The sequence below is a fragment of the Suillus subaureus genome, assembly GCF_016647635.1.
Source record: "Suillus subaureus strain MN1 chromosome Unknown BJ212scaffold_45, whole genome shotgun sequence".
NCBI lineage: Eukaryota > Fungi > Basidiomycota > Agaricomycetes > Boletales > Suillaceae > Suillus > Suillus subaureus.
In genome coordinates, this window is record NW_024538601.1 from 184,983 (window position 1) to 200,324 (window position 15,342).

Sequence of the window (15,342 nt, forward strand, 5' to 3'; positions counted from 1 at the left end):
AAGACCCCCAATCTTAAGTGTCTGATATCGATATTCAAGTCGGAGACACTCTCTCTAACTTGTCTTAAGGCGCCTTACATTTGTGAGGTTACGATCCGGCTTTAGACGTCACTCTTATCGAGTGTCTACTGTCGCGCCCATCCTAGTCGACCTACGGTCTACCGTAACAACGTGCTTGTACGTTTTCTTCCTTGAAATGGTGGAACTGAGGGACAAAGTCCATGTTGGGTGTGGTGATGACCAAATTGCCCTGGATGGTGACTGTGTAGGCATCAAAAGATTGCAACCATGCTGTGGTATGCATGTGCATAAGTAAGTTGAAACATTAAGTGAGGAGCATCACATACATGCACAAAGGTTCAGATCAGCCTTGAACATTGTCAAAGCGTTGGGTATGATGAAAAACTGCAAAGTTTAGGAGGTGTGATAACAGGCACAAGAAAAACACACCTCAAGAGTTTGATTTTGTATTATGAGAGTCTAAGCACTGTTCAATGTATGGTTAGTGAGGTAAAGGAAAGGGCACTTACCAAAAAAAAGATGTATCTAAAGTAACAAGTACTATAGTGCGTGAAGTACAATGAGTATCATGAGACATTATGATAGATGAAATGTATCAGAAACTCACCGATTAGACTGATGAGTGAAATGTGAAACAATTGGCATACCTGACAAATCAGAGAAGGTCTGCAGGAGTGTGTGGCACACCAGAAATAACGAGATACAAGACTAAGCACACCCAAGAGGGTCTTCAACCCCACTGGCGCAGCAACATGTGAGCGACTGGGGCAACCCTCTAGATGCGAAGTCTATGAGTGGAAGATCAGTGACACGAAGTCAACTAATCAATGAGCGAACAGCATGAAGCCAGTTCAAAAGCACCGGGGACCTTTGAGTGACCAATTGCGGTGATGAGGTTGACAAGTTCAATGAGCTTGATGAGTTTGATGTGCTGAGTGACAAAGGATTGCTCAAAGTTGGGAACTGATGGTAAGGAAAGAACTTGAAAGGAACTAGGGGAAGGGAATATAGAGAAGGAAATAGACAAGAAATAAAGCTGTGGGAATTTCCCAAATCGCAGTTTCATTTGTTGAAGTTTGTGAACCTGTGGGAAAGTCCCACAATGCAACATGTCACAATTTCATACTGGACACAGACCAGCATCAATAACATTGTCACTCCATCCTCTATACTATTCCCGCCCTTGATTATGCTTTCCCTGTCCTCAATTATGCTTTTCCCATCCTCGATTGATCTTCCAATGGCTCCTGGTGCTTTTGAACTGGCTTTGTGCCGTTCGCTCATTGATTAGTTGACTTTGCGTTGCTGATCTTCCACTCCTAGACTTTGTGTCTGGAGGGTCGCCTCAGTCGCTCACATGTTGCTGCACCAGTGGGGTTGAAGACCCTCTTGGGTGTGCTATTTCACTTGTCTGTCGATTCACATTTCACTAGTTGGTGTAATCTGTGAGTTTTCAATATATTTCCATCATAACATCTCCTGATGCCCATCACACTTGACTCTGGCACTCATCACTTCATGTCAACACTTTCCAATCTCACATTGAATCATATATGTTTATCTACAGCATTGGTGAGCTGTGTCTACACTTCATTCACTTAGCAACATGCTCATTCACACTTCAACACAGGATATGACTTCTATCAAAATTACCCAGTGGCTATTTGGCAATTCGTTGAAGACTTCAGTCATTGGTGAGTGCATTTACTTTATTTATTCACTTGCAATAAATGCATAGATAACAACATAGGATACCTCTGTTTTCGACCTCATCCAATCAGTATTCTGAGTACCTGCATCACAGTAGGCTGGTCTTCAAATCATCTCAGACAAACACTCTCTGTGCAACCCAACCCTGTGAGCTGGATTATGTATTTCTGAACATGTCAGGGCTAACTGGTACTCATTAGCTCAAATTTGATCTCATAGAATATGTCGCTCAACTACGGGAAAGAATTCTAGAGACATACACTGTAGTCATCACTGTGTTCAAGAATACTGAGAAAGGTTTGCATTTTTCTTGTAGATTCATCTCACCACTCACAATCATCCCTAGCACCTGCACTACTCCCTTATGTGCCATCCTCAAGCTTGTCCATCAATGTCTAGCAGACGAGGGAGATCCAACTCTATTGCGAAACTCTCCTTTGGCCTTATTGGTGACCTCACAGACTGATTCCCCGATGACCAGATCAAAGAACACCTGCTAGAGGAATGGATTGCACATGAATTCCATAGTAAGCACGGTATGCAACAAGAGATGAAAGCACTGCGGTGGGCCTGTGAAGTGAGTATTCTCACCTTATCTTTTCACCTCCATGAACACTAACCTTCCACCCAGATGGTCAAACACATACCTCACACTTAATCCCTCATCTACTGGCTGAAATCTACATGTACCTTACGCTCTTGATGATATACTGTAACGTCCTGACTTCTTTTTTAGGAAACAAGCAGCCTTCTCATCTCTCAACATTCATTTGCTAATGCCTGGTGCTCAGGTACATATACTTTTAGGTGTCTGACTTGTTCTTAAGCAATCAGCAGGCCTGGATGTTTCTCTAACTATATGATATGGTGACCTACTGGCCGAGATTCTTATCATTTCTCAAAAACATAAGTTCTCAAAACAGTTAGATTTCCTAGCTAGGTCTCTGACTTAATTGATTGATCATAATTTTCTTCTTTTAGTCACTTGTAAGGGATCTGGCATTGTACATAGCCACTACCCCCGACCTACAGTATGGCCAAGGTCACTATTGCAATCATGGTTTCATTCTTTACCGCTAACCATGTTTAGCTTCATGGCTGTGCCCCACTACTAGTAGCAATAATTGCAACAATGCCCATCATTTTCAAATATAAAGGTAATGAGTCTCAATTTGAGCACATCAAATTCTACCTTCTCAAGCCAATATTGTTTTCAGTTTGCTCTCCTACTTATTCTTACATTGTCTGACTTCGTGTCAGTCAAACATTGTTGAGAAAACTTCAAGTTCTCAACTTGTGTTCCATGTATCTCCATGATCATAGGAACACTATCATTTCTCTTGAAAATGCCTGCCATTACTACCTGCTCAGGCTGTCACATCAGGTGCCCACCTCTGCCTGATCAACCCAAGGTATTTTTTCTTTCCTTCCTTGATGTCTTCAGCAGCTGACTCCTCTATCATGTCAAGACTCGCAGGAAGGCATCCAATGTGGATAACATCAAGGCAAGTCTTCTTGATTCAAGCCTTGTCCATCATGATTGATTTCCCATTATTTTAGGCCCTTGAACCTCCAAAACAATCTTGCCCCTGCCCCTGCTGTCACACTGGCCCCAAGAGTGTTATTGACCATGGCAATGACCATCTAGAGGTAAGTTGTGATTGCCATGTGTTGATATCCACACTGACCTCTTAGCTGTCTATTTGTCCTCCACCCAAGCCTCATCCGCTTGCACGGTCCAAGTGTTCAGGCCCCATGACTTCATCTGCTGAAGAGGAGATTTTTGAGGCTAGTTTCTCAAGGCACTCATCAATGATTCCAGCAACTTCCGACATCGCTATTGATCAGCAATCCTGCCTGTCTCATGTTCAACTTGCTGATGGCACTTTGTTAACACATGCTGAATTTGCCTCCTTGTAGATGAAGAAGTATCTGCTGACATCCAAGAAGGCAATGTAGAATCAGGCAAGCATTTTATTATGGTATGAACATCCTGTCTTAACTTGTCATTTGCCAGCTCCTACATCCATTACTGGAGAACACGCCACTACTGCGAGCAAGAATCCAAATGCTATCTCTCAAAGTCAGACAAATGATCTCAATGGTAGGAATGTCAATGACCAGGGGACTTCAGGTGAAACATATTCACTCTTTCATATTTCATAACTCAACCAATAGTAATGTAGCTACTTGTACTGAGTCCCACGATGCAGGGTATAGCAACAAGGATCATGGCAAGGATACTTCAGGTCAGTCAATTCTTTCATATTTAATAGCTTAACTAATAGTAAATACAGGTACCTCTACCAAGTCACGCTACCCAGAAGAAGGCAGGAATGATGATGGCCACAAAACTTCAGGTAAGTCTTGAACAATTTTCGTATTTCATAACTCAATTAATACTGAATACAGCTACTTCTACTAACGGCCGCCCGCGTATGTCAGGTGGTGTCAAGTCATATGCACCTGATCGCAGTGCTGGTGAAGAGAGCTCTCCATCCGACAGTGACTGGGCTGTTGATGAAGCACAGTGGAAGAAAGCGCAACAGACTGCTGATCATAATATTGCTGTGAATCATGGTGAAGATGATGAGGCTTCCTCTGAAGCTGATCCCCCATCTCCACCACGATTGACAGCCAAGCAAAAGCAAAAGCTCAAGGTAATGGTCGAGGTCGATGAACATCACAGAAGTGAAGATGAGGATGATGAAGACTTTGTGAAGACCAAAGGAAGAATGCCCCAAGTAGGCATCTTAAAGGCACAAGAGCTTGGGAAGAAGACATTGGAAGCTGCTAGAACACTGGGTCAAGAATATGGGAAGAGTGCACGGACAATCCTCATTGAGGCTGGGTTGACTATGAAGGCTACCTGCAAGGAGTCTCTGTGGAACCAACACCAGATGTGGTTTGCAGCTACCCATCCCCTGCCTAAAGGAGTATCGGGAGTTGTCTTGCCAGGTGTGTTGCCATCCTCACAATTATTCTACTTAGTCCTAATCACTTTTGCAGAGGACATCAAGGCTTGGAAGGTGAAGCAGCAAGCTCATTACAAAGCCCACCCACAGGATGACCCTCAGCATGCATTGTTGTGGAAGGAGATACAGGAAAACTGGGATCATGCTGTCATGGTGTGGGAATCATATTTCAGCTGGCCAAGCTGCTGAGTGGAGAGCAGTATGTTCAGCCCATGGGATTCTGACTTGGCTCAGTGCTCAGAGAGTAGAAATTATCATCAAAAGGGACTGTCATTCAGGCTGGTACTGACACTAGTGAAAGAGATACATGCTTAAGTAAGCAGCAAAAATGCAAACATAAGCTAAAGAAAGTGAGGGTAGGTAAAGGTAAGTAAAGTAAGTAAATCTAAGCCCAAGGAAAACTTGACTGTCACAGCAGGTACAACTGAGGACCTAACATCACATTCTGCTGCAGGTCTTATGATGGGTGTTCGTGATGCTTTCACAAAATCAGTAAGTGTGGCATTCATCCAACCTCAATCCAAAGACTAACTACTATCAAGGCTGCATACTGGCATCGCACCCATGGCATTCACATTGCTGGTGTTTCAATATTTCCTGGTGATGAAGAGGCAGGCCATCAGGCATCAGGGCTGTTTGCCAGCTCTGACATGGTCAAAGCCCTTATCAATTCACACCAACTTAATATTAAGCATTGGTTAGATGAGCTCACCACAATCCTTAAGTATGTCTTCTGTTGATTATAGGGGTCAGTGCTAAATTTACTTTCAGGTACAAAGACTTGGAAGCTGCGCATGCTGAAGGCAAGACTTTCAGCTTACTCCCTGCCTCTTCCACTGCTCCAAATGGTAGCCTTTTGTGCATACCGAGAAGCTTTGCATTCATGACTGGCCCGCTGGTGTTCCCCCACCTGGCCCAGATTTTGATCTAAAGGCTCTATCTGCAAGTCAACTATGTGCTTTGGTAGCTCTGTATCTCAGGCTCCATCTTGGAGCAATGTATGAGGCTGAGTTAGGTCTTGACGACAATGACAACGATAGCAAGGCAGAGGCAGCAAAGGCAAAGAAACGCAAAGGCAAGTCCAAGAAGTCAGGTGACAAAGGAAGGAAGAAGGGGGCGGTGGTGGAGGAGCCAAGTGTCATCTTGCATATCAGCAGATGGCCTGAAAGTACGTTTTTGGCTGCTTTAAATATACATGAGCTGATATAATGACTACAGGTGATATCCTTACTGTTGAGACACAGGCCACAAGCATGTGCCTCATCCCACTTGTCATCAACACTAACAGCAAGGTTGTTCACTCCCTCCAAGACTCAGAGAAGTCCATCAAGGATCTTCCACAAGACAACACTCCTAGATGCTGCACCAAACAGGTAATCAAAAAACCTGCAGTGTCTAATCTAACAGCTTCATGCTCAACTATGAGAGCTTTGTGCTCCAATCAGGAAGCTTCATGCTCTCATCGCCATACTAACCAAGCCATCTATGATAATTTCCTGCCTTCGTCGCCACCAACACCATCTTCCCAGTTTTCATCTCCCCCTCCTATTTCATGTGCATCAACTCCTATGTCAACCCCGGGTTATCCACATGTCGGGGACACGACATATCCCTCTCACTCTCAATATGAGCATTCACATGATGGACCACGTCAATATCAACATGCATTTGACAATTCTATGCCGACATATAACCCAGACACTCGCAAATGGATGCGGCCCCATTATGAATCTGCTCAGGAGACCGAAGACCTGGAGTGTGAAACAGTGGAGGAGAGGCACTGTGTCAGGGTCCATGAGAAGTGCATTGCTATACCCTGACTTTTAAATGTTTTTGCTAATTGTCACCCTATTGTATTAGTTCTCATATACCTTTAGGCCACGCCCAATCACAGGCACATGTAAGTTCTGCACCAATTGCCAGCACCCCCCATTCTCAGCTACTGTCACATTCCTCCCTTGTGCCAACTTCTCACACTGGTTCCTCACAGCACCACAATCATTCAACTGTCAGACCTTCACATATTCACCCTGCATCTCCTGATCGCCATGCAATCATCGAAGAAGATGAAGATGAGTATTACTAACTGCACAGCCCTTGCTCACACCCACTTTCGGTAATATCTACTAATTGTGTTATATCATGCTGTCCTTTTCTTATGTTTTTCACATGTTTCTTATATGCTTTTCATATGCTTTTCGTATGCTTTTCTTGTCGCTCATGATTCAGAGTTACTCATGATACATGCCTACACTTATGCTCTATCCATTTCATTTGCTTGGAACCTGAAGTGAGAATTTTGTGTTTGCTCAACTCAAATTGGTGTTCGAGGATTTTAATAGATTTAATTATTCAATCTATTATGATGGTTTTCAAGCATCAGACTCCAAAATTCAGTGTGAGTTTAGCTGCTAAATTTTACCTGAACTGTGTCACATAATCTCCTGAATCTCTTCCAACTTTTCTGACATTACTAGTTGTCTAATCCCTGCCATACAGCTTGCCTGATCTTTTGATAGACAATTAAATACATAAGCCTAGTTGCACACAGAAGTTGGATTTTAGTTGAGGGGCTGTAACAAGCATAAATTCTGAGGGATAGAAAGTAGACACATTCCTAGGAATTTCAACCAAAGGTTTCAAAGTTTTGTCTTGCTTGAGTGCTACTGTAGGCTATGCTGTTTCAGCAATGATGAACTTGATGATAATGATTATGTGAATTTATTGAAATGTGGTATTGTCCTTTCCCATTCACTGTGGTCCTTTCCCACTCATGTTGGTCCTTCCCATATGTCCCTATAGCCATTTCCCATCCCCCATGATCCTTCCCACATATGTCTATAGTCCTTTTTTATTCACCATGGTCCATCCCATATGTCTCTATGGCTATGTCCCATCCCTCATGGTCCTTCCCATATGTCTCTATGGTCATTTCCCATCCCCCATGGTCCTTCCCACATGTGTTTACAGTCCTTTTTTATTCACCATGGTCCTTCCCATATGTCTCTTTGGCCATTTCCCATCCCCTGTGGTCCTTCCCACATGTGTCTATAGTCCTTTTTTATTCACTGCAGTCCTTCCCACATGTGTCTACAGTGCTTTTGTATTCACCATGGTCCTTCCCATATGTCTCTTTGGCCATTTCCCATCCCCGTGGTCCTTCCCATATGTCTCTTTGGCCATTTCCCATCTCCCATGGTCCTTCCCACATGTGTCTACAGTCCTTTTTTATTCACCATGGTCCTTCTCATATGTCCCTATGGCCATTTCCCATCCCCCATGGTCCTTCCCACATATGTCTACAGTCCTTTTTTATTCACCACAGTCCTTCCCATATGTCACTATGGCCATTTCCCATCCACTGTGGTCTGTCCCACATGTTTATATGGTCCTTTTGTATTCAATGTGGTCCTTCCCATATGTCTATATGGTCCTTTCCCACTCACTATGGTCCTTCCCTACAATCCTTTCTTATTTACCTTGGGTCTTCCCATATCTCTACGTGGTCTTTCCCATCCTCTGTGGTCCTTCCTCCAGTCACTTTTTAATGGTTTCAACTTATAGTCTATGTCCTTGTGTTTGATGCTCAATACCTCACAAGCATGTTGGCTCTCCCCAGTGACTCTCTAAATGGTTTCAATGTATATTCTATGTCCTTGTGTTTGACGCTCAATACCTCACAAGCATGTTGGCTTTCCCCAGCGACTCTCTAAATGGTTTCAATGTATATTCTATGTCTTCATGTTTAATACCTCACAAGCATATTGGCTTGATCTCACTATCTCACTCCCACAGCTCTACATTTTTCTTTCTTGGAGTTGGATGTGAGGTATGGAAGACACTTTATGTAGCTTTATTTTCTGCTACCTCAGATCTGCTCATTATTTTGCCTCTTTCCCTTCCCCAAATATAAGTCTCATTTCAAAGTTCAACTGTCATGCCAGATGCCTTAAGATGGTTCTATTGTTCCTACCTCATACAAATCACTTGGTGATACATATTCATATCCCATATTATCTTGCTCACCCCTAGTCTTCCCTGATGATTTGCCTATCAGATCTGCTCAGAAACCCTGCACACTCATCCTCCTTTTCACATCACTGGGGATCATTAAAGATGAAATATATTGATAGGCCACAGAGAGGTCAGGTCCTGTTGCCATAATATAGAAACCAGGTCTGCAGGACCCTTTATTTCCACCAAGAGGTGCTGCCTGAGGTGGGTGAGAGGACCAAAAAAAAACCACAATTTTCAAAAAATTTTGCCCAAAACTTTTGGTCATCATAGGACCCCTGACACCCCTGCACCATGGGAAATTCCCAATGTATGTGTGGTCTAAAGTTGGCTGGCGGTCTTTCCCATGCAAAAATTATTTTGACCCCTGGACCATGCTCAATACATTTCATTTTGGACCCTATATACTTGGGGAAAGACCATACAAACATGGCCAGACCACCTGAAAAGTACCCCCTAGGTGAAAACCTCTATAGGTATAATACAACCTAAGAGGTATCTGAAATGGGGTGACCAAAGTGCAGAGGCCATGCTTTCATATCAACAATCACTTGTAAGGGCCATGTGATTGCTCCTCACGGCTGTCGGTATTTCATATAACATTGTGTGTACTGATGATGAAAGTGACAGAGGGCCACATGAGTTGATGATTGAGGGGCCAGGCAATAAGTGGGTTGGGTGGGGGATACAGAACGCATGTGGTCTCTGACTCACCAGAGATACAGAAGATGAGTGGGAAGGTGCCCAGGAACAACAGGAAGAGGCAGGAGATTACGAAGATGACAATGAGGATGGTGAGGATGATGACAAGGATGACAGCAATGATGATGAAGGGGATTATGACTCTGACTATGGCTTCTGAGGATTGTGGACAGGTAGGAGGTGAGGGTGAGGAGATTGAGGATGATAATTTTTGAAGCATACTGACCTAGTGCCGGAAAGCAGTTGTGTTCCAATGAATAACGAGCATGCTAATAATGAATACTTATGATATTGATACGTTTGCAGCTAGCACCTGTCATAATTCTTGAAGTATTTTTTGTTGTTCATGTCAAGTTCGTTTGTGCGATACAAGTTGCAACAGAGAAGTAGGAGAATATATCAGGTTGTGCGGACATTGCTGTGATAAGAAGAGCGGGAGGGACGAGGAGTCTATTGAACAAGTACAATCTCAGTATCTTGGAAAAGAACTCTTGTTAAGGGTTCGTCTACCTATTGAACAAGTACACTACATCGCGTTAGACTTTGTATTGTATAGGTGACGAATTCCTACTCACATCTCAGTGTCTTGGAAAAGAACTGAGATGCCAGGACGCTGCTACTGGCGTTTTTAAGGTAAGTACGTTGACGACCATAATGTATTAAAACGAAACAGAAAAATAAAGTAGGACGCGAGCCGACGTCACTGCGTCGCTCGCCCTTTGTCCCTTTTCGGCTTGTGCTCGTACCTCTACCTCTCATTACTCACTGTGCGTGCCTTGCTCGGATCCATCGGTCTTCCTTGTCTCGGAACTCTCGGATTCCAACAGACATATCCATAGGATTATCACAGACGTCTAAGTGAAGTATGAATCAATAAAGTCCATATCTGTGATAACTACACCGAGAAATAGGCGATTAACAGATCATACGAACGTCCATCACAGACGTCCAGTTCGAAACATAGCAGAGAGGCAGACACCATCGATTGGGCGGTCTTCGGGGTATGGGATGGTCTAGGCGGGGTGCATGAGCAGCGGGGATGATGCGTGCTACGTGGATTGTTAGGGGTAGAGTGGTGGGCGACGAATGTGACCTTCTGAATATCAGTGGTTGCGGAACCATCTACAAGTCTATATCAAATGAAATATTAAAGTAGATGCACCTTTATCTCCCGAGGCGTCACGCACACCTATTTCTGTCAAGTCATCAGGGGAGAGCGATAGGCATTATCAGAGGATGTTTTCAAAGTAGTCACGGGATGAATGGATGTACCTGTGAGGTTTGAATGGGTTAACTGAAAATGCTGCGCACGGCCCGTAATTACAACGAAATGGAGAATGCAGAGTCGAATGCAGGAACTGGAGCAACTGATGAACATATCGTATATTGGAAATGTCGATTGAGAGTCACGGGATGTGACCCGAAGTAGATGATGTTTGGGCGCTTCAGATGGACAGCCTATGCTGTGTATAAGCTGTGAAGCGTACACGAGGAATCCAGGATAAAGCATGTAAAAATGTACCAGAAAGCAGTGTATTCAACTTTGACTTGACCAAAACAACCATTATTCCCTACTGCCCGCCCATCACTTCTGAGAGACCTCCTCGTGAGTCATGATTTTGAAATTCGACGGAGGAAAGCTGAGATGGTGCTGCACTCAGTAGTTGGAAAATTTTGGGCATGGCTTCATCAACCGCTAAAACGAAAGAAACATCAGCGATAACACCTCGCCAGAAGTTTGAAGGACACACTGATTATGTCTGGGGGGACGCGGGACGTAGAAAGCGGAGAAACCGTACTTGCATCGATCAAGACAAGACACGAATTCGTGTGGGCAGTCGTCTATTCACCAGACATGTCCTTGATTGCGACTGGTGGACAAGATGGACTACCCGAGTCCTCAATTCGAATCTGGGATGCAAAGACAGGCGAGCTTGTTGCAACTCTCAAAGGACACACGGCGGAAGTGCGTTGCCTGGCTTGGACCAAGGACGGAAAAACGCTCGTCTCCGGGTCATTCGATTACTCCATTAGGACATGGAATACAACCAAGTGGGAGCAAACCGCGGTTCTGGATGAGCACACCAGCTGTGTCATGGCCATTGCAATATCACCGAATGACCGCATCCTCGCAAGCACATCGTCCGACAACACAGCGCGATTGTGGAACCTTGACAATGGACAACCCATCAGTTCGCCCCTCCAGCACGCACGGCAAGTGAACTGCGTGTCGTTTTCCACGGATGGACAGCTACTAGCGACTGGCTGTGATGACAAAAACGCGTACTCATGGGATGTTGTTGCGATTATTAGAGAAGCTGGCCTCGATGAATTGCTATCAGATTCAAAGGTGAGCTGACAGGCATGTCTCATTCATTTCATTCTCAAACTGAACACACTCTGCTAGCCCAACAAGTCGGCACTCCGTGTATGTAACACATTCATTCAAAGACCTCGTTGTGCTCAACATATACATTCTAGGCTAGTGCTACACGACCTCCGGTCCAACAACGTCTGCCTGCTGATCGTGTACCCCATGGTTTTTTCGGTGGAGTGCCACCAGATCGTTCTCACGTATGTCATCACCATCAATTTGAGTATTTTTCTGACCTCCACGATCTCAGTCCTCAGCACCACGAGAAACCACATTTCTCCGGCGTTTATTCCACCACAGCCCCTCCAGCGCCCAGGATACACCACCGTCCTCTCCTCTCGGCTGGGCTCGAAACCTTTTCAAATGGCGCGGAAAAAGTGGTGAAGAAACTGAGTTGCAGGGGCGCAGCTCCACAGCCATCGAGGTCCCGTATACTCAGGGCAAATGTGTATGTTATTTCTGCTTCTCGAACATTCAACTTGACCTGATGTAACGTAGAGAAACGCTTCAGCGAGGGATGCTGCGTTAACAAAACAGCGACAACAGAAAATGAAACCATTGCCCTCGAAGAACTCTACTGCAGGCAGCTCACAGCCTCCCAAGCCCAATAGCGTTAATCCATCTTCGCAATCAGAATCTTCGTCATCCACCACACCTGCTGCCAGTGATCCTATTACAGTTACAAATTCAACACCACCGTCACGCCGTTATGCAACAATCAAAGATGCTGGACTCTGGACTCACTTCTGGCTCTTTCTCGGTTGTCTCTCTCCTGAATATACGGATGATTATCATTAGATCTTATCATCTTTCACGAGTCACATGGCTTTACACCTCTCGACGGACTCTCATTGATGTGCTTTACCCACTCCCTCTGATGTATTTCGAACGTACGATACAGATACCAAACGCCTCACGATCTCCGTCTGCAATGTATACTACCCATGCAACATCCAGTCACAGTTACGCACATTCTGACAAACGAATGATATCAGAATTCATTAACATTAGTGGTGTGTTGTGGTATTAAAATCAAAAACCCAAATCATTCCCTGCCGCATCGCACTACAACCTCACAGCCCCACCCAACTCCTCCCACTCCCACTCGTCAATCTAAAATTCACGTTTTCTTCCCCTTGCATCACTCCAATCCCTCCCAAGAATTCCCAAAGACTGCGTTTCTGTACATATGAAAAGCTCTGTTGCAGTTCGTTGTGAACGTATATAAAATCCCAAGTAGTTCCGTCGTCAACGTTAATTCAATCTCATACGGGAGTGGAAGGAAGAAGAAAAGGTGGGATCGTACTCACCTAACAACATTCTCTTGAAATTCTTCATCCTTTTCCACCTCCCTGTCAACACCAAATGGGACAGGTTCGATCAAGGCTGATATCAACGCATCAAGTAAAAACAGGGGCCCTCCTCCTGAATTGCAGCGAGCATGAGAGCAGATGTAGAGACAAGCGACAGATCAGAGAACATCGAAGCATAGGAATTTGTGTGGATTTCAAGGTGGTGCTGTTTCTGAAGCTGGGAGGCTTATGTTTGGTTGGAGGTTAACTTGAGAGGAGGAGGTTGGGAGGAGTATATTGAGCAGGAACATTGTTTTTCTGTGGACGCGGATTTCTGAGACGCGTGTGAGTGTGATTGTGTTGTCACCATGAAAAGAGGATAGGGATTGTAGGTGGATATGCACCTTCCAAACACATCTTCAACACGCTCCGTCCACCCACCACACCCATCTGTTTCATAGCAGTAGCGTTTGGTTTCGGGAGCACAGAAAGCGCATATAGGGCTTATGAGCAGGTTTCGGTGGAGTTTGATGAGCAGGAGAGGTACTTGAGGAGTGTGGGAAGGGGATCGAGGTCGAGGTACTGTTAGTTAGGACGAACTGAATTGGCATTGAATTTAGATTATAGGCCAGGTGGTGCTCTAGGTTTTTTTATGTTAAACCAAGATCGCCATCCGGCCAATAACCCACATCCAAATTCAGAGGAGGACTTACGGGGAGTTGAGCGCTGAATAGCTGGGTTGTTTTGTAGCGCGGTTCCGATTATCCACAGGGTTTGTATTTTGAGTGTGTCGCTTGTATTGGATGGATGTTAGGGGGAGGATGTGTACTATAGGGACTGCCATGACCCCAGGTCTGTATCACGTCGCTTGTTAGATGGCACATCAATCAATCCACTGGAGTATAATCACCATTTGCATTATCGATATTCTGAACTAGCTATATTCCATCGTAAGCAGCCGCATACAACATTCGACCATGGGACGCACCATCCCGAGATCATCAAGGCCTTTAGTCTATCATCTTCAGTCTGCCTTTCATCGAGGCCAATTGTAAGAGCTTCTTTCATGAGTTGGGCATCTGGTTTAATCACCAAGGACGTGATCATTCCGGGATCAAGTGTATTGATGGTGGTGCCTGGGGTGGAGTTTTCTATATTCCATCGGAGGAGACGTTTTTGTCCTGGTTTACCCAAAAGAGTTCTTGAACATGTTTTAAGTATTCGATCAGAGATCCGGTGGTTGGGCGATTTGGAGTCTTGGACATAATCTAGTTGAAGTTCTCGCGGAGTTCAAGCTGAAATAGCGGCTTGCTCGGTCCGGCTGTGTGTTCTCGCGACCTGCTGGACGTCACACTCAACCAGTTCATACGGACGACGACGTGCCGTGTGAGTTCTACCAAAGGCTGGATGTCGGTGCAATTGGCTCAATGTTTTGACTCATATGTCTTTCCCCGATGTCACCTAAGCTAAGCTTCTCCTTTCACCTCAACTCCATTCCCACTCCCGTCTTTTCCTACCACTCATTCCGCGCCACCCAGCCCATACCTAACTCTCCTTGTCACTGTAGCCAATATACCAGGCTTCAATGTGAGCAAATCTATACGATCTTGGTATTCATCATGATCTTCTAGCTCTATCCACAGTCATGAGCGGAAGGTATCTCAAACTTCCTTCCTTCTGCATACACGCATGTATTTACATGTAAGTCAGTGGCGACCCGAAGATACGCTGGAAGTGAACTGTCCAAATCCTATCATTTGATAGTTGACAATACCAAAACCTTGTAAAAATTTCCAGAGACTTTTGGATGTGTTTCTCGTACTCATCGTTCGGTTTCAGGCCACCAGATGACTTACCTAGATTACCATCCGAGATGATAACACCCTTAAAACACCGAATGCTGGGGCATTAAGAGGTGATGAGCAAATGTTGTAGCACGAACTACTCGATTACGGAGACAAACTTTCCGGTGAGCAGTCCGCTTCACATTTTGTATATCTATTGACTTATCGTAGATCTGACCTTCTCACTCATTCGTGATGTCCGCCCTTCTTTCACACTGAAGGTCGCTGTTGTGCAGAGTCGCGAAAATCAGATAGTGAACTGCTTGATGTAAGCGACACCAGCCTCTGGGCCTCTGATTTCTACTAACAAAATGCAATAGGCAGTCCATTTTTTCCATGCAACATGTCTTGATGTACACGTGCATGTGCATACTCCTCCTGGATGTTTGGTGTTCGATCTTTTGTAGAGC

At 44.7% G+C, this 15,342-nt stretch overlaps 3 protein-coding genes across 3 annotated transcripts; 1 reads left to right on the plus strand and 2 right to left on the minus strand.

Annotated features, from left to right (window-relative positions):
• Nucleotides 1-1,123: 1,123 nt before the first annotated feature.
• On the plus strand, nucleotides 1,124-6,792 carry BJ212DRAFT_1303598 (uncharacterized protein; the record flags this gene model as incomplete). Its single annotated transcript, XM_041333447.1, has 29 exons — nucleotides 1,124-1,271; nucleotides 1,345-1,414; nucleotides 1,455-1,466; nucleotides 1,589-1,593; nucleotides 1,652-1,715; nucleotides 1,772-1,892; nucleotides 1,932-2,028; nucleotides 2,078-2,124; nucleotides 2,213-2,295; nucleotides 2,468-2,522; nucleotides 2,713-2,773; nucleotides 3,055-3,143; nucleotides 3,292-3,381; nucleotides 3,427-3,523; nucleotides 3,749-3,865; nucleotides 3,918-3,980; nucleotides 4,029-4,091; nucleotides 4,144-4,689; nucleotides 4,741-4,859; nucleotides 4,880-4,905; nucleotides 5,002-5,021; nucleotides 5,161-5,198; nucleotides 5,249-5,430; nucleotides 5,478-5,554; nucleotides 5,674-5,874; nucleotides 5,925-6,079; nucleotides 6,405-6,496; nucleotides 6,567-6,606; nucleotides 6,697-6,792. 29 exons carry the CDS (start codon nucleotides 1,124-1,126, stop codon nucleotides 6,790-6,792), a joined length of 2,874 nt encoding a protein of 957 aa, XP_041187875.1.
• Nucleotides 6,793-12,894: 6,102 nt separating this feature from the next.
• Nucleotides 12,895-14,015, minus strand: BJ212DRAFT_1388134 (uncharacterized protein). The gene is made up of 5 exons (XM_041336912.1): nucleotides 13,999-14,015; nucleotides 13,493-13,942; nucleotides 13,358-13,422; nucleotides 13,107-13,314; nucleotides 12,895-13,028 (listed from the first exon to the last, which is right to left on the minus strand). Exons 2-4 carry the CDS (start codon nucleotides 13,536-13,538, stop codon nucleotides 13,189-13,191), a joined length of 237 nt encoding a protein of 78 aa, XP_041187876.1. The 5' UTR covers nucleotides 13,539-13,942; nucleotides 13,999-14,015; the 3' UTR covers nucleotides 12,895-13,028; nucleotides 13,107-13,188.
• A 75-nt stretch (nucleotides 14,016-14,090) lies between these two features.
• Nucleotides 14,091-14,258, minus strand: BJ212DRAFT_1246897 (uncharacterized protein; the record flags this gene model as incomplete). Its single annotated transcript, XM_041329668.1, has 1 exon — nucleotides 14,091-14,258. A coding segment is annotated over one exon (168 nt), but the record flags the coding sequence as incomplete, so codon positions are not given.
• Between the last annotated feature and the right edge of the window lie 1,084 nt (nucleotides 14,259-15,342).

Bases quoted from the DNA above. Each gene is read 5' to 3' on its own strand.
- BJ212DRAFT_1388134 (XM_041336912.1), bottom strand. From the start codon at position 13,538: ATGGGTGTGGTGGGTGGACGGAGCGTGTTGAAGATGTGTTTGGAAG. The intron at 13,423-13,492 runs GTGCATATCCAC...CACGCGTCTCAG, and splicing joins GTTGAAGATGTGTTTGGAAG to AAATCCGCGTCCACAGAAAA. The intron at 13,315-13,357 runs GTTAACCTCCAA...CTTCAGAAACAG, and splicing joins TCCCAACCTCCTCCTCTCAA to CACCACCTTGAAATCCACAC.